Source organism: Salmo salar, chromosome 19 (assembly GCF_965601325.2).
Source record: "Salmo salar chromosome 19, fSalSal1, whole genome shotgun sequence".
Classification (NCBI taxonomy): domain Eukaryota; kingdom Metazoa; phylum Chordata; class Actinopteri; order Salmoniformes; family Salmonidae; genus Salmo; species Salmo salar.
In genome coordinates, this window is record NC_138309.1 from 2,935,704 (window position 1) to 2,954,072 (window position 18,369).

The window sequence follows — 18,369 nt, forward strand, 5'->3', positions numbered from 1 at the left end:
ATTAGAGTCCACCTGTGGTAAATTCAATTGATTGGACATGATTTAGAAAGGCACGCACCTGTCTATAGAAGGTCCCACAGTTCACAGTGCATGTCAGAGCAAAAACCAAGCCATGAGGTCAAAGGAATTGTCCGTAGAGCTCCGAGACAGGATTGTGTCGAGGCACAGATCTGGGGAAGGGTAACAAAAAATGTCTGCAGCATTGAAGGTTCCCAAGAACACAGTGGCCCCCCATCATTCTGAAATGGAAGAAGTTTAGAACCACAAAGACTTTTCCTAGAGCTGGCCGCCGGGCCAAACTGAGCAATCAGGGGGGAAGGGCCTTGGTCAGGGAGGTGACCAAGAAGCCGATGGTCACTCTGACAGAGATCCAGAGTTCCTTTGTGGAGATGGGAGAACCTTCCAGAAGGACCATCTCTGCAGCACTCCAGCAATCAGGCCTTTATGGGAGATTGGCCAGACGGAAGCCACTCCTCACTAAAAGGCACATGACAGCCCGCTTGCAGTTTGCCAAAAGGCACTTAGATTCTCAGACCATGAGAAACAAGATTCTCTGGTCTGATGAAACCAAGATTGAACTCTTTGGTCTGAATGCCAAGCTTCCCGTCTGGAGGAAACCTGGCACCATGGTGGTGGAAACATCATGCTGTGGGGATGGTTTTCAGCGATAGGGACTGGGAGTCTAGTCAGGATCGAGGGAAAGATGAACGGAGCAAAGTACAGAGAGATCCTTGATGAAAACCTGCTCCAGAGCGCTAGGGCTTTAGACTGGGGTGAAGGTTCACCTTCCAACAGCACAACGACCCTAAGCACACAGCCAAGACAATGTAGGAATGGCTTCGGGACAAGTCTCTGAATGTCCTTGAGTGGCCCAGCCAGAGCCTGGGCTTGAAACCGATCAAACATCTCTGGAAAGACCTGAAAATAGCTGTGCAGTGAAGTGTCCCCATCCAACCTGACAGAGCTTGAGAGGATCTGCAAAGAGTGGGAGAAACGCCCCAAATACATGTGTGCAAGCTTGTAGCGACATACCCAAGAAGACTCAATGCTGTAATTGCTGCTAAAGGTGCTTCAACAGAGTACTGAGTAAAGGGTCTGAATAGTTATGTAAATGTGATATTTCAGTTTTATTTTTAATAAATTAGCAAAAATGTCCACCTGTTTTTCTGTGTCATAATGGGGTATTGTGTGTAGATTGATGAGGAAAAAATACAATTGAATCAATTTTAGAATAAGGCTGTAACGTAACAAAATGTGGAAAAAGTCAAGGGGTCTATATACTTTCCGAATGCACTGTATATACGGCCACTCATCGGAGACTGGGGTAAGTTGACGGTTAGCAATTTAGCATTGCCTTAACTAGCCCAACTACAAAACCCAACCCTAGGGTGCGGTGAGGAATAATGTCAGCCCAAACTACTTAGAGATGGCTCATTTGTTTGTTTGTTGAAGTGGAATCTATTTTCTCTCTCTCTCTCTCTCTCTCTCTCTCTCTCTCTCTCTCTCTCTCTCTCTCTCTCTCTCTCTCTCTCTCTCTCTCTCTCTCTCTCTCATTCCCTCTCGTTCGCCCAGATATAAACACATTAACATAAAATGTGTACGCTCTCCTCATTTATTGTCTCGGAGGCGTCAATGCACAGCATGAAGCCTTTTTTGTTTTTTTGCGACGCGAAGACACTTAACATCTTAAGCCCCCACCATCGCTCCTCTCTCTAATGTTGCAGTGTTTTTAGCTGGCCTTGTTAAAGATTCACATCTTTAGTAATGTGCCTGTCGTAGGGTTGGCCGATTTTTATATCAAATTCATTTGAATTTCTTTTAGCGCGATATTCCAAATGCCAGTATCACGAGAATCATTTGTTATTATGGGCGTTTATGTCCACTTGTTCTCATGTTGTCTTTTTGGTCTGGTCTCCTTCGCTCCTTCTGTGCTGTGTGCATCTTCCCATTTACACACACCAAGCCCCTCTTCCTGTCACTCATAACAACAAAGATGAGAGATCACTTCTTCCTCTGTGACGAGCGGTTTCAACTCGCTATTTGCATTTGAGGATTGGTCCAAAAGAATCGTTTATATGGACACCGAAACGCATTGAGACGTTATTTCTAACGAACCCTTTTTATGTCTCAACCCCTCAAATTGCACGCACAGCAAACGCTACTAAAACGGGAGTATCAATAAACATTGATTCTGGAAAATGTATGTTCAGTTTTCTCGGTACCGCTAGCAGCATTTTAGCCAAAAATACGTTATACTAGCTGTCTAGTCTGTGTTTTATACATGTGCAATAAGCATGAAACACAATTATATAAGGATTTGGCAACTCGTTCTCATTCTGAGAAATAAGGTAGGGCACTTGATTTCAACATCGGAACAAAGTGGACAGGCTAGCATGCTGTTAAAACAGTTGGAGATGGACAGAAGGGTGTGTTCATAACAATTCTACTGTTCTACCTTCTTAGATAGCAAATAGATCCAAGTTTGCTAAACTTGAAATATGAAGATTAGCTGGCTACTCACTAGCACATGGGCTTTTGCTTGATTTGTTTGAGATCTGTGTTAATGTTCTATAATGGCTGCTACAAGAAGTTAGTCAATATTAGTGAATGTGCATTATGCATTGTTCTGGTTAAATTAGTAACAAAAAGGGCATTTTCATAGGCTGATCAGAATAAACAACACACACCCACACAAATGTAGAAATGCGCGTACACACACACACACACACACACACACATTCCATACATTTTTTTTAAATCCTCCACATTTAAAAATCCCCCACAAAATGTTAATCACAGTGCAGATGGTTCGCCTGCTCTTTCCCTTCGCTAATGATAGGAGTGTGTTCAGTCTTTTGCGTAAAGCCTGCTTTACTGAAGTTGAGACATTGCAAGCCAAGAAATTCAGTTTTTTTATTTTTTATATAACCTTTAGCAAGGCAAGTCAGTTAATAACAAATTCTTATTTACAATGACGGATCAGTGGGTTAACTGTCTTGTTCAGTGGCAGAACGACAGATTTTTACCTTGTCAGCTCAGGGATTCGATTCACCAACCTTTTGGTTACTGGCCCAATGCTCTAACCACTAGGCTACCTGCCGCCCATACATCAGGTGCATATCTACAGTACACAGAATGGATTGTACAAGCCACACACACACACACACACACATACATAATTAACCCCCCTCTTGCCCCATCTCCTCCTTTCCTCCCCATTCCTCCCTCCCCCTTCATCTCTCTGCGCTTCTCTCCTCAGAACGCTGCAGGGTGGCTGACAGGCCTGCTGAGGGCTCTTGTCGTCTGGCGGATTAGCGCTTATACAAAAAGAGGCTTAAGGCGCGCAGGAAGCAATGACTCCTAATGGAGAGGGGAGGGCAGGGGAGGGACAATGGCTAACCATGAGGAGAGGTCCGATCCCCAGGGCCACCTGAGGCGAGGGATTGGTTGTCCCCTTTTTTATGTCAAAGGGACTGGGCCAATCCTCCCGTGGCCAGCAGGGTCAGGGTCGGGCCACCAACGGATCACAGGGAGACACACCAGGGTCACTGGCAGGTCGTTAGATATCGGCTATTGATTGGCTTTGAAGCCGTAGCTTGTTGTCCTGTCGTGTATTTTGTTTATGTTATGACTGTGGATCCTAATTTGTTTAGAGATAGGGCCTAGATGTAAGTAATGGAGTCACACTCTCACTGTAAAATTGACATATTTTCTTTAATCAGGGCCGAGTCTTAATGCTATGCATGTTTTTGTAGGTATTTGTTAGTGCTTTAATGCAATACTAACAAGACATTGTTCAAATATATCTTTCATGCAAAAAATCTCTAATTAGTGCTTGGTAACAGAGTCTCAGCCAGTTTCCATCAATTTTGGGACGGCATACAAACCTGCATAACATGAGGTTGTTTAGTGATAATCCATTAAAGGGGACATTCTTTTTTACAAACAAATCAGTTTTTTTTATGTAAATGTTATGTTATAGAAGAGTCCAGACACCTTTTTTGTGATTTCACTTGTTTTTGATAAACTTACCCCAGACAGTGACTAACTTCCTCATTCTCGTTGTGCAGTATGGGGGCCCTGAAAAAAACATGAACAAAAAAACTGCAAAGTTCTCAGTATAGTGATGCGGTACTTTAGGTGTTGTACATATGAAAATGTGTCATTCCAAACTTAATCTGAAACGTTATATTCAATTTTGTGCGACTCGAGCTGTTTCCCCTGCTCAGCTGTGCAGGCCGGGTGTGTCCGTATACATCTGATCCACATCAACGGGACTGCAGTAGAGAGAGTCAGCCGTTTTAAGTCCCTCCGCATCCAAATCACAAAGGACTTGAGTTGGACTAACAACACCACCACTCTTGTCAAGAGGGCGCAACAGCGCCTCTTCTTCTTAAGGCTGCTAAAGAAATGCTACCCCCAGGTCCTCTCAATACTACCACAGCACCATCGAGAGCATCTTGACCAGTTGCATCACGGCCTGGTACAGGAATCACTCCGTCAACGACCGCAAGGCCCTCCAGTACATCACTGGGGCCGTGTTCACAGCCATCCAGGACATCTACTTGAAACGGTGCTTGAGGAAGTCCCGCAGCATCATCAAGGACCCCACACACCCCAGCCACGAGTTGTTCACTTCCTTATCGTCGGGCAGACTGGTTCGGAGCATAAGGTCTGATACCAACAGGCTCACAGACAGTCTCTGTCTACAAGCCATCAGGCTGCTAAACACTTGAACTGGACAGACCACCTGAACTGACTCTCTGCGCCTTAGCACGCACACACCCACATAGACACATATATACACGTACACACACATCACAACTGCTGCTACCAAACTCTTATTTACTATTGCTAATACTGCACAATTTAAACACTTGCCCATCAATCCCTCTTTCCCTGATACATGTGTAAATATTGTACTATAATTCATACCTTCCTGTATTATACTTATGGTTAAATGTTTATTCTACTGAGTCATGTACTTTATGTTCCTATTCTTATATTTTATTTCTTGTTGTTGCATTGTCGAGAAGGAACCTCCAAGTAAGCATTTTGTTGGAATGTATATACCATGTGTGTCCTGTACATACGACCTAATAAAACTTGAAACACGTCCCACCAGCCTCCCATCTCTCTTCTCAGGAGGGGAGGACCAGGAGAGCGAAGGATAGATGATGATCCAGGAAGGACAAATTGTGGTCTTTAGTGCATGGGCCATCTGTCGACCAGAGAGCTAATCTCCTCCTGGCATCTTCTACAGTATCTGCCTTTGTGCCATATTGTGTTCTTTGGGAATACACAAAGTGGATAGATGCCTCGGATGGTCGATATTGTATTGCTAGGTTTTTAGGTTTTGTAGCTTTGAGACTCATGCTTTAGTGAATTTGTGAATGTGATATCCGTCCTTGATTAAATTTTAAAAAGACAAAGGTTTCACTCTGTCTATTCTTCACAATGAGAGACAAGACCATTTTGATGTGCTTTCGTGCTGGGGAGTGTTCCCCCCCCCCCGTTCTTTAATTTTGTTTCAGATGTCCGCTCATCCTTTTAGATTCAGAGAACTTGTAAGCGTTTTAAACCAATGTTCTCTCTGTAATGATGTTGGCCTTGACCCAGAATTGTTTTTGCTGGGCCATATCAAGATTTAAAGTAGGGCATTGATAGGTAGCTAGAGGCTAGTAGACTGCGTTTTGTATCCCCAAACCGTTTTGACTTACTTAACATCCTTAAAGCATCTCTCAATGTCCCTAATGCTCCATTGCCAAGGTAGAAGGGTGATCTCATGAGATGGCAACATGAGTTAATATTTATTCTCCTACAGATGACTCATTGCTAAGACTTTCAAGAGCTTAGTGTGTGGTAGCTCATTGCCTTTAATTGTGGAGCATATGGCCACACTCCAGTACTGTTATCTATATGTTATTGAATCTCCACACGCACGCACGCGCGTACTCACACACACACACTGACAATGTGTCTCTCCTTTCTTCCCATCTCTTTTCTCTTGCTCCCTCTTTTTCTTCTCCTATCTCTCTCTCTTTCTTCATCCCTCTGTCCTCCAGGGCTTCTTTCGGAGGAGCATCCAGAAGAGCATGGTGTATACATGTCACCGGGAGAAGAACTGCATCATCAACAAGGTCACCAGGAACCGCTGCCAGTACTGCCGGCTGCAGAAATGCTTGGAAGTGGGCATGTCCAAGGAGTGTGAGTAGTAGTGCACTACTATATTACACTACAGCACCCTGCCAGTGCGCCAACCCTAACCTCGGGATACTACACCTTCCAGTCATGCCATCAACCACACTACAGTCAGAGGGCATGACGTCATCCAAACTGTGCACAGACGATCGGGACAGTCCTTTCATTTCTGTTCGACTGGGTCCTATCTGGGATGAAATGTCTAGGTATTTGATTGAGTTCTGATTGATAGGATATCATGCATCACTGAACTACACTACACCAGCCACTCCAGCCTATAACCTCTGAGCCACCAGGCAACACATACTCCGATCCCCATCATTCTCTGTCATAAAGCCTCATCACTGTGTACGTGTGCGTGCGGCACTGCCCTAATACACAGTTTGGCTTTGCACAGTAATGGTGGTCTCTGTGATGAATATGTTAGCACCTGCGGAGAGTGAAGGAGCAGGCTTCGCCTCTGATCAGGGCATCCCGGGGGCTGTGTGAACACACACGGTACACACACACACACGCACACTGTCAGACCACATAAGCTAATTGGTGGAGGTGAGAGGGAAGACCAATGGCCGGAGGGGCCTTACCTCAGCCTATCGACACACACACACACAGGTCCAAACAGTATACATAGTAAATATACTCACTCATATGCAGGCAAGCACACACAGACCCTCCCCGCCCTTTCCCTCCTCCATCCCTCTCTCTGTCGTCTCTCTGCTATGGTATTTACCCTCGTCATGATACTGTAATGCTCTGCAAGTTTCCCACGCGGCGTGCTGTCTGAGGCTTACTGCAAAGTAAGTTATCCTCAGCGCTCCTTACCTCTGAATGGGCCCATTAATCACGGTTATAACGATCACGGCAGGCAGCTCTGCAACACCCACAACAGGGACAGACGGGAGATGATCTACTGCCCGGCTGATGTTAAAAACAACCGATACAGGCTCAGATGTTTCTTCTGTCCATCTCCCTAATGGTTAAGGCCTAACTTCTATGTCAAGTTAAACAAGAACCCATATAGGTTGACTCTTACTCCCATACTCCCTCCTATTTAGTCATTGTTTCTGTGTGTGTTTGTACTAGAGGGTTATGTTGGTGTCTGGTAAGTGAGGGTGTAGTGTTGATTTGTGTCCCTGTGACCTGGCTGATAACTTTGGCCGTGTTGCGGTGCTACTTCGAAAGGGGTGGTAGTGGGGGGGGGGGGGGGGGGGGGCGAGGATCTGGCCATCTGGGGCCCTGCGGGGAGCCACCGCGGAGGCTGGGAGGACCGGCCACTCTGCTAGGGGACATCTCGGTGACCTTGCGTCCGCTCGACAACTCCGACATCGCTGCCAGTACCAGTGCCAGGTGGCCATACCAAGGCAGAGAGAGGGAGAGAATGAAAGAGGGATGGGGGTTATCACGGAAAGCCTGAGAGAGCCCGAGTGGTGTCAAGGAAAGGCAGGGCTGGTAAATGCTCTTTTTCAATGTCAATGTTGACTTTTTTTTTTTTTTTTTCCTTAGGCGTTCCGTTGAAACTCTGACAAACCTGCTGGTGATTACTGTATGCGTGTAGAATGTTGAGTTGATTTATGTTATGAAGTTTGGGGGGGGGGGGTTGTATTTGGTTTCTAACTAAGTGAGCCAGATGTACTACATGTTTTTCCGTTTGTATGATATCTATTGTCTACCGGTGAATTTGTGTGTAGAATATAGTCTGTCTACGGCAGAGAATGTGCCCATTCAAGTTGTAGGATTTGTTGACTTGTGTTTTGAATTTGGTTATTAACATTCAGGTTATATGATAGTCCATTTCAGTATACATGACCCCATCCTACCAGCATAAACTTTCCCCCCTGTGTTACTGTGGTAGGGTGTGTGTGGTTGTGGGGGTGACTTTACTGTACTAGGGGGAGCTCTGTGTTAGTTAGTTTGTGCCCTGACGAGGGGGTAAACCTGTGCCCCTCCTTTGTCGCCTCAGCTCCTCGCTCCAGCTCCAAAGGCGGGATGGTGTTGGGCCCCCAGCCGCCGCCCCCACCATTGGAGACCGGGAGGGGACAGACTGGGGGGCCAGGGGCGGACAGGGCAGCTCCCCCGGGTAAGCAGCCACCCCTCCCCCACCCCCCCCTTCCTCTGTCCCCTCTTCCCTCCATCCCTCATCCCCTGTTTTCATCTCCCGTGCTGTGCCCTAGCATCTCCAGCATGTATGAGAGGAAGAGGAGGGTAGGAGCGGGAGGGAGAACAAGTTTCATCGTTGTTCCGCCGCTACAGAGCAGCGAGAGAGAGGCAGGCAGGAGAAGCAGGGGAACATTGACATTTTTATCTTTCCATTGAATTTAATCGGTGTGACGGACGACCTGTCGCAGTTTTCATTTTCCTCCCTCAAATGATCCGTCTGTCTGTCTGCCGGCCCCCTCTCTCTTTCTCGTACACACAGGCATATACACACGTGCACGCATGCACATATTCATACAGATTCATGCAGACACATTGTCAAAAGTAGCCTTTTATATTATGAAATCCACTATTGATTGATGGGAGTCTGTGTATTGCTTCTAGCATACCGCACATAATACAATACTGTTCGCTACAATGAAGATACTGCTAGTATGTGGTTCATATCAGTGGGCAAGACTATGCTATACGGTCATACCATTTGAGAATGCTAGACGTAATCCTTCATAGATCAAACAAAGGATTCACGTAGACACTATTCACGGTTTACACACACACAAAACAATGCGGACGGCTGTTGTATTTCTCCTCGCTAGCCCTGCTATGGATCTCCCGCCAGTTATTGCACGCGGCAATTCTCCATGACTGATCGCGAGTCCCGGCTAATGGTTCTTTAATGACTGCATTAAATTGTGTTGTGCGGCTTATGATTGCAGTGCCAATTTGTCAGCACGGGTAATGTCTCTGCGTTAAGGATGCCCTACTTTTATTTAGGAATGAATTTAACGTCTCCAGCGGACCCCTAATGGTGGCGGGGCCGCTGAGTCACTTTGACAGCCACAGTGCGCAGGGGAGGGCCCGAGACTCTCTCACACGCACACACATTCTCACATCGCTTAGAATTCTCAACTCTCCTCACCTGGCAGTTCCTTTAAAGGTTGATGGACTTCGTGGTAAGGACAAGGGCCCGAGATCTGTAAGCAGTTGGCAATGCATAGCTGTGTAGATGTAAAGAAGGGCTTTATTTAACTGCTTCTTTTTTTTCAAGGCTAATTTCATCTGCAGTCCCTTGGGTCTTAGTGATGTGATGGTGAGCTTACTTAGCAAAGCAAAGGTTCTGCTGTTGTGTACTGTTTGACTCCTAGCCTCGCTGTCCCCCTGTCTCTCTACGTTATCCAAGGGAGGAAGGCCTGTCCGTGAACTGATTAATGAGCGTTGTCCCTGTATGGTGAATCCCTCTCTGGCTGGCCCCGGGCCAGTCCCCCCTGTCAGATGTTGCCCTGACAGACACTAATCTATGGTCAGTTTTGTGTACCCCTCTAATGGTTAAGGTTAGGATTTGGACAGGGGAAGCTGATCCAAGATCTGTAAGGGTAACCTCTGGGTCAAGGTCTGGGACCGCTAACTGGGGCTACAGCTGGTGACTGGAGAAAGAGGGAGGAGAGAAGAGGAAAACAAAAACACAGGGAAGAGCTATCCGCTAACGTGACGCTTGGAGAGAGAGAGAGAGAGAGAGAGAGAGAGAGAGAGAGAGAGAGGGAGAGAGAGAGGTAACAGAAAGAAAGAGTGAGAGAGAGAGAGAGAGAGGTAACAGAAAGAAAGAAAGAGTGAGTGAAAGCGTGAATGCTGAAGGGGGTTGTGCAGCGTGCAGGGGTGTGGGCTCAGCCGAGCCCTTTAAACCATTACCGCCTGGATATTTGTCATATTATGTTATTAGATTAGCCGGGGCCTCTAATGAAAGCAGTAGCAATTTATCAGCATTATGTACAACCTTATCCGCCAACGCTATTTATCACCTAACCTCCCCCCACTGCCCCCCTTCACCCCCTGTCAGACCTATACACCCTGAGGAGGGGGGAGGGAAGGAGGGAGAGGGCTGGATATACCCTAATGGCTTTCCAATGCTTAAAACCTCGATGCCTGGTGTGTTTGTCATTTCGGGAGTAAGTGTAGCTACATTCGCAGAGGGAATTGCATTTCTCCAGCTTTCCTTTTGGATTATTCCAGGGCTTTTCCTCAGTAATATCGCTCTCCCCCCTTCACTGACCTCTCATGGTCGTTTATCTTCCCAGCTGGGATCCGAGCTGGAATATGTTGTGGTAGCTTCTTAGCTACAGTGGCCCTTGCAGCTTTTTGTTCTCCTACCTCAACTTAATCATCCTCTTCTATCGTGTACCTGTCCTGCTAGCTAGCCTACCTACACTACCTCCTGCTCTTGCCCTTTTGCTACCTCTAGTTTATATCTCAGTCCCCTCTTGGTTTCGGTTTAGATAGCCACACGATTTGTTCCCCCAACACAAGTGAAGTCCTGGGTGCTTCACCCACGGTATAATTTCACTGATGGTCTTGCCATTTGATTTAAGTTTTCTTTCTGTCATTGATATCAGAATTGCTTTCTAGTTAAGTGGGAAATGCAGTATCCTTCCTAGACTGTTTGTAAAGCCCCCTTTTCAACAAACCTTTTTATTTTTTATATAACTTATACATTCCACTACTAAATATCCGCCCTGTTCTACTAATATAAACCCTGCTTTTCTTCCTTCTCTCTTTCCATTCAGCGGTGAGGAATGACCGGAACAAGAAGAAGAAGGATGAGAAGAAGCAGGAGTGTACTGAGAGCTACGTGCTGAGCATTGAGACGGAGCAGATGATCAACAGGGTCAGCAAGGCGCATAAGGAGACCTTCCCTTCGCTCTGCCAGCTGGGCAAATACACTACGGTGAGCGCCACAATACTTAGAGAACGAGTGTGTGTATGTGCAATGTTATAGACAAACCAGTGCAGTGAATTCACTCATCTGTTGTTTGATATTGTAGCCCTTTCCTGCAGTCAAATGACCTAGTGGCCTCATGGGTGGAATGTTATTAATATTGTTCATGATTCATAAAAAAATTCAGTCTTTCCATGTCAAACGGTTTTGTTATTTCAGTCTTCTGTGATATATATAAAGTGTAATATTGGCATGCAAACTCAAAATGGAATACGTTTCAACTCTATATCTGACATGATACAGGTGTCTTTTTTTAAACACTTTTGCAAAAGTTTTTAAAAAATAAACTGAAATATCACATTTACATACAATTGAAGTCGGAAGTTTACATACACTTAGTTTGGAGTCATTAACTCATTTTTCAACCACTCCACAAATTTCTTAAGTAATTTTTCCAACAATTGTTTACAGACAGATTATTTCACTTATAATTCACTGTATCACAGTTCCAGTGGGTCAGAAGTTTACATACACTAAGTTGACTGTGCCTTTAAACAACTTGGAACATTCCAGAAAATAATGTCATGGCTTTAGAAGCTTCTGATAGGCTAATTGACATCATTTGAGTCAATTGGAGGTGTACCTGTGGATGTATTTCAAGGTCTACCTTCAAACTCAGTGCCTCTTTGCTTGACATCATGGGAAAATCAAAAGAAATCAGCCAAGACCTCAGAAAAAATTGTAGACCTTCACAAGTCTGGTTCATCCTTGGGAGCAATTTCCAAATGCCTGAAGGTACCATTTTCATCTGTACAAACAATAGTATGCAAGTATAAACACCATGGGACCACTCAGCCGTCATACCGCTCAGGAAGGAGACGCGTTCTGTCTCCTAGAGATGAACGTACTTTTGTGCGAAAAATGTAAATCAATCCCAGAACAGCAGCAAAGGACCTTATGAAGATGCTGGAGTAAACGGGTACAAAAGTATCTATATCCGCAGTAAAACAAGTCCTATATCGACATAACCTGAAAGGCCGCTCAGAAAGGAAGAAGCCACTGCTCCAAAACCACCATAAAAAAAGCCAGACTATGGTTTGCAACTGCACATGGGGACAAAGATCGTACTTTTTGTAGAAATGTCCTCTGGTCTGATGAAACAAAAATAGGACTGTTTGGCCATAATGACCATCGTTATGTTTGGAGGAAAAAGGGGGAGGCTTGCCAGCCGAAGACCACCATTCCAACCGTGAAGCACGGGGGTGGCAGCATCATGTTGTGGGGGTGCTTTGCTGCAGGAGAGACTGCACTTCACAAAATAGATGGCATCATGAGGTAGGAAAATGATGTGGATATATTGAAGCAACATCTCAAGACATCAGTCAGGTAGTTAAAGCTTGGTTGCAAATGGGTCTTCCAAATGGACAATGACCCCAAGCATTTTTCCAAAGTTGTGGCTTAAGGACAACAAAGTCAAGGTATTGGAGTGGCCATCACAAAGCCCTGACCTCAATCCTATAGAACATTTGTTGGCAGAACTGAAAAAGCATGTGCGAGCAAGGAGGCCTACAAACCTAACTCAGTTACACCAGCTCTGTCAGGAGGAATGGGCCACAATGCACCCAACTTATTGTGGGAAGCTTGTGGAAGGATACCTGAAACGTTTGACCCAAGTTAAACAATTTAAAGGCAATGCTACCAAATACTAATTGAGTGTATGTAAACTTCTGACCCCCTGGCAATGTGATGAAAGAAAAAAAGGGTAAAAGTTGAAATATATTAGTCTCTCTACTATTATTCTGACATTTCACATTCTTAAAATAAAGTGGTGATCCTAACTGACCTAAGACAGGGAATTTGTACTAGGATTAAATGTCAGGAATTGTGAAAAACTGAGTTTAAATGTATTTGGCTAAGGTGTATGTAAACTTCCGACTTCAACTGTAAGTTTTCAGACCCTTTACTCAGTATTCTGTTCAAGCACCTTTGGCAGCAATTACACCCTTGAGTCTTCTTGGGTATGACGCTACAAGCTTGGCACACCTGTATTTGTGGAGTTTCTCCCATTCTTCTCTGCAGATCCTCTCAAGCTCTGTCAGGTTGGATGGGGAGCGTTGCTGCGCAGCTATTTTCAGGTCCCCCCAAAGATGCTCGATCCGGTTCATGTTCGGGCTCTGGCTGGGCCACTCAAGGACGCTCAGAGACTTGTCCCGAAGCCATTCCTGCATTGTCTTGTCTGTGTGCTTAGGGTCGTTGTCCTGTTGGAAGGTGAACCTTCACCCCAGTCTGAGGTCCTGAGTGCTCTGGAGCAGGTTTTCATCAAGTACTTTGTACTTTGCTCCATTCATCTTTCCATCGATCCTGACTAGTCTCCCAGTCCCTGCCGCTGAAAACATCCCCACAGCATGATGCTTCCACCACCGTGCTTCACCGTAGGGATAGTGCCAGGTTTCCTCCAGACGTGACACTTTGCATTCAGGCAAAAGGTAAACTCCAAGTGGGCTGTCATGTGCCTTTTACTGAGGAGTGGCTTCTGTCTGGCCAAAAGGCCTGATTTTGTAAAGGCCTGATTTTGTGGAGTGCTGCTGAGATGGTTGTCCTTCTGGAAGGTTCTCCCATCTCCACAGAGGAGCTCTGTCAGAGTGACCATCGGCTTCTTGGTCACCTACCTGACCAAGGCCCTTCTCCCCCGATTGCTCAGTTTGGCCAGGCGGCCAGCTCTAGGAAGTGTCTTGGTGGTTCCAAACTTCTTCCATTTAAGAATGATGTGTTCTTCAGGACCTTCAATGCTGCAGACATTTTTGGTACCCTTCCCCAGATCTGTGCCTCGACACAATCTTGTCTGGGAGCTCTACGGACAATTCCTTCAACCTCATGGCTTGGTTTTTGCTCTGACATTCACTTTCAACTGTGGGACCTTATATAGACAGGTGTGTGCCTTGACTCCACTCAAGTTGTAGAAAATCTCAAGCGTGATTAATGGAAACGGGATGCACCTGAGCTCAATTTTGAGTCTCATAGCAAAGGGTCTGAATACTTAAATAAATAAGGTATTTCTACAAACGTGTTTTCGCTTTGTCATTATGGGGTATTGTGTGTAGATTGAATTTAATCCATTTTAGAATAAGGCTGTAACGTAACAAAGTGGAAAAAGTTAAGTGGTCTGTATACTTTCCAAAGGCATTGTATTCTTTTGTTTAAGACTACAAAGAAACACTGTGTGACCTTGATTTAGCCCACTGCAGTAAAAGGTTTACCGAATGATTCTTCAAAGTGTTGTTTAAGTATTGCTTCAGAACCTTATTGGTGCTGCTACCTTTTATTCTCATATCCAGAGTACATGTATTTGATTTGTTTTGTAGTTCATGTCTGTGTGGAGCCTTGAATGTAACACTTCGTCCAATAAAGACCTGTTAGCACTCAAACTCTAACTAGTGTCTCCCTCTCTCTCGTCAGAGTAACAGCTCGGAGCGGCGTGTGGCTCTGGACGTGGACCTGTGGGACAAGTTCAGCGAGCTGTCCACCAAGTGTATCATCAAGACGGTGGAGTTTGCCAAGCAGCTTCCTGGCTTCACCACGCTCACCATCGCTGACCAGATCACCCTGCTCAAGGCCGCCTGTCTGGACATACTGGTAAGGACCGCCTTTGGTTCGCTCTGCTAATGGTGGTCTGGAACAAATCCCTGCACACCTGAGATCGCTCTTCAGGATCAGGTTTGAGTCGCTCACCAACACTGGTCCTGGTCCATCTGAGGGGGGAGTACAGGCATTCGTTCCAGCATTAAAACACCATATCACCTTAATTAGTTGAAACTAATGTATTAGTGCTGGGGTGGTGTAAAAACCTGCACACCATCTAGTTGTTCAGGCCCAGGATTAGTGAGTGGTGGCCACTGTTATTATATAACATCTGTTCATAGGATTGCTAACGTGTCAGCTACTTATCGATTCATGACATACTCAACAAATCCTACGCCCTGCTCCTTCAGATTCTGCGGATCTGCACGCGCTACACGCCGGAGCAGGACACCATGACGTTCTCGGATGGCCTGACACTAAACCGTACCCAGATGCACAATGCCGGCTTCGGACCACTCACCGACCTGGTGTTTGCCTTCGCCAACCAGCTCCTCCCTCTGGAGATGGATGATGCTGAGACGGGACTGCTTAGCGCCATCTGTCTGCTGTGTGGAGGTACTGTGGCTGTTTGGACTTACCCAATGCTACTGCATATACACACGCACCCATACACAGTGATTGAAGCTGATAATGACATTGTGTCCAGGTAGGGTAGGGGTTAATTTGCCTCATCTTCATTTGGCTGTGAAGGTGTCGCTGTCTTAAACAAATAGGTCTGGTCACATCTCTTCTCATTATAGGCCACTAACACTATCGTATTCCAGCATTCACACATTGGACAGGCCCAAAACTAGGAATGTAGACTAGTGCTGTACCTTGAGAACCATTTAGTGGTTAAACCTCTAGAGTCTAAGCCGAGGGGGTTCCAAGCTAACATATGGAATTGTGTTAAGATGGTCATACCATGGATCATTTATCTATTTGATTATGAATTTTAAGACCCCTTAAGGTATCAAAAGAATATAGAATTATTATCATTATTTGATGAAACATTGAATTTGGCATTACTGCTATTATCCAATACAAACGCATTAAATAACAAATTCACTACATGGAGCAATAGATAGTCCAAAAAATACATCTAAAGAAAGTTTGTTCTAAAGTGTCTGTCCAATATCTGAGAGAGATAAGAAAGATCAGGAAACTATGACATGTATTCATCCCCTTATTTTAGGCACTAAATTATCTCCATGTTTTTAAACTGGTCCCGGGGGACCTGCAGACCAGTCTTGTGAGGCTGTGGGTGTCCTAATGTGTGAGTCTCAGCTTTCCACGGAGGGGTCATATTAGTATGTTGGCCAAACCGTTCGGACGCTACAGACATTTTCATGAGAATAGCGATTTTGGGGATTTTGTCGTGGTCTGACAGATACAGCTCCATCTCTGCCACCTTTCACCGCAGATACGGCAGATGATTCGATTTTCCACAGGGCCGTGGAAATTGTAGGCTAAGGGTTAATAGTAAACATTTTACAATGTGTACTTAGAAATTCTCAGTATTGACCTACCTGGAGATAGTTCAGGAGGTGTAGCTAATCTGGTTATGTAGTGCAAATATGATGAACCGCATTGTAGAATACAGCTTAGTGTGAGCTCTGTTTATTACATTCCACCTGACTGAACACACCCCGGTATTGTGTTTGGCTGTGTGTAGATCGGCAGGACCTGGAGCAGGCAGACCAGGTGGATGTACTACAGGAGCCCCTACTGGAGGCTCTGAAGATCTACGTGAGGAAGAGGAGGCCTCACAAACCGCACATGTTCCCCAAGATGCTGATGAAAATCACCGACCTGAGGAGCATTAGCGCCAAAGGTGAGAGGCAGTCCGAGACATCGATCTACACACAGCTGTGGATCAGCCATATACTTCTGTGTCAATTAGCATTATGTTATATTGTCTACTTTGTATAGCAATTAAGGTACTTACTTTGCAACGTCCATGAACGTTTAAACTGTCCATAAAGGATTGTAAAGGTCTACATGATCTATTTTGTCATTGCAAATGTATTGTAGATCCAAGTCAAATGTGACTAATTCATAAAGGGGTTGAATGCCCACAACAGACTAACACCATATATTGGTCCTCCTACCTAATCGATGCCTTCTTCTTCCCCTCTGTCCCCCCACCCTTCCTCAGGTGCTGAGCGTGTCATCACCCTGAAGATGGAGATCCCGGGCTCCATGCCCCCTCTCATCCAGGAGATGCTGGAGAACTCTGAGGGTCTGGAGAGCGGGGCCACGGGCACCCGGACCAGCGGAGCCCCCCCAGGCAGCTGCAGCCCCAGCCTGTCCCCCAGCTCCGCCCAAAGCAGCCCCAGCCCCACCACACAGTCGCCGTAGCAAGCCCTCCTTTTTCCTCATTCACTTCAATCTCCCTGTGGTTTGGGGGGTCCTCGCTGGACACAGAGACCGGCGTGCTCTTAAGTGTTCCTCCCCCCGCGTGACACACCCTCTCCTGCTCCTCCCCCTCAAAGACACTGTCTGGAAAATGGCGAAAAGGTGGCGGCAGGATTTCTCTGAATGACCATACTGGAACACTGCTGACATCTCCTCCGTCCGTTGCCTCCCCCACACCCCTCTCTTCCCACCTCTACCTGAAAGACTGAGGGAAGGAACAGGAAGGAGGAGTCAGAGTTGTGAACACTGGTCCACTCAGAGAGGCTGGCAGGAAATGGGGACAGACAAACGGACAGGACAAGCAGAGAGACTAACACCAGACACTTTTTGCGTTTCTCAGAGGAGGACTGCAGGCATGGACTTGTCAAAGAAGACCACACAAAAAGACTGGGTCTTTCTACTTTTCCAACTTGGAAAAACAGATTTCATACAAAAGATATATAAATATATATAGAAAAGTAATTGACTTGTACATGATGGAATAACAGGTTTGAGAAGGTTTTAATTTTTGTTGATTAAAGGCTGTTATATTCCTCCACTGTTTTAATCGTTTCATACTCATTAGAGTATCAAAAGAGAAATGTTCCATTGTTTTATCACATACCAATGTTCTAATTAACAAAAGTCAAGAAGTTGAAATTGCCTTTTCAATTTACAGACACACACGGACATGCACAGAAAAGAGTTCCGCTAAATATCACACACTATTCCAGGTTGGGTTTGTTTTTCCTCTCATTCTTTTTTGTTGCCGCAATGAGAATGGAAAAAAAATGATTGTATGACCTTGGTTGTATGTTATGGTCACAGGTCCTTCAAGATATCAGACTAATGAAGATTCTTTATTTTAAGTTGCCTTTGAGTTCATGTATATAAGCTGTATTCATTTCTTTAAACTATGAAAAGTTTAGCCTTAACCTGATTTTTAAAAAACTAAAAAATGAATATCTTTTGTGTTTTGTTTATAGGTTTCTGTTCCAAGAAAAAACAAAAACATTTTGAGCACATTTTACTGAAGGAAATTCATCCATGTTTTTTGTCCCCTTAAATGAGGGACGGGTCCATATTTATCACTATGATTCTTACATACAGCAGCCACAATTTAGTTCATTCTTACTCCTTAAATTACAACAGAGTTCCATGAATAAAAAAGAAAAGAAAACCATAGCACTCATATTGAGGCTGTATGATGATTTGTAGCTGAACAAAGAAGGGGGTTTTGGGGATTGCCTAATTACTCACCCTGAATTTATGTCTGCTGCTTTATCAAT

The 18,369-nt window shown here is 45.1% G+C and overlaps 1 protein-coding gene across 6 annotated transcripts in view; it reads left to right on the forward strand.

Moving 5' to 3' along the window:
* LOC106578316 (retinoic acid receptor alpha-A) overlaps positions 1–18,043 on the forward strand; it is a 265,142-nt gene extending 247,099 nt beyond the window's left edge. For 4 of the 6 annotated variants that reach the window (XM_045701983.2, XM_045701982.2, XM_014157002.3 and 1 more), the window contains 7 exons: positions 6,066–6,207; positions 8,162–8,278; positions 10,914–11,074; positions 14,522–14,698; positions 15,055–15,259; positions 16,359–16,517; positions 16,842–18,043. In XM_045701983.2, coding sequence (XP_045557939.1) covers positions 6,066–6,207; positions 8,162–8,278; positions 10,914–11,074; positions 14,522–14,698; positions 15,055–15,259; positions 16,359–16,517; positions 16,842–17,044 — 1,164 coding nt within the window. In that variant the 3' untranslated portion in view covers positions 17,045–18,043. The remainder of the gene's footprint in view (positions 1–6,065; positions 6,208–8,161; positions 8,279–10,913; positions 11,075–14,521; positions 14,699–15,054; positions 15,260–16,358; positions 16,518–16,841) is intronic. The other 2 variants (XM_045701984.2, XM_014157004.3) reach the window with 1 other exon arrangement.
* Positions 18,044–18,369: the final 326 nt, after the last annotated feature.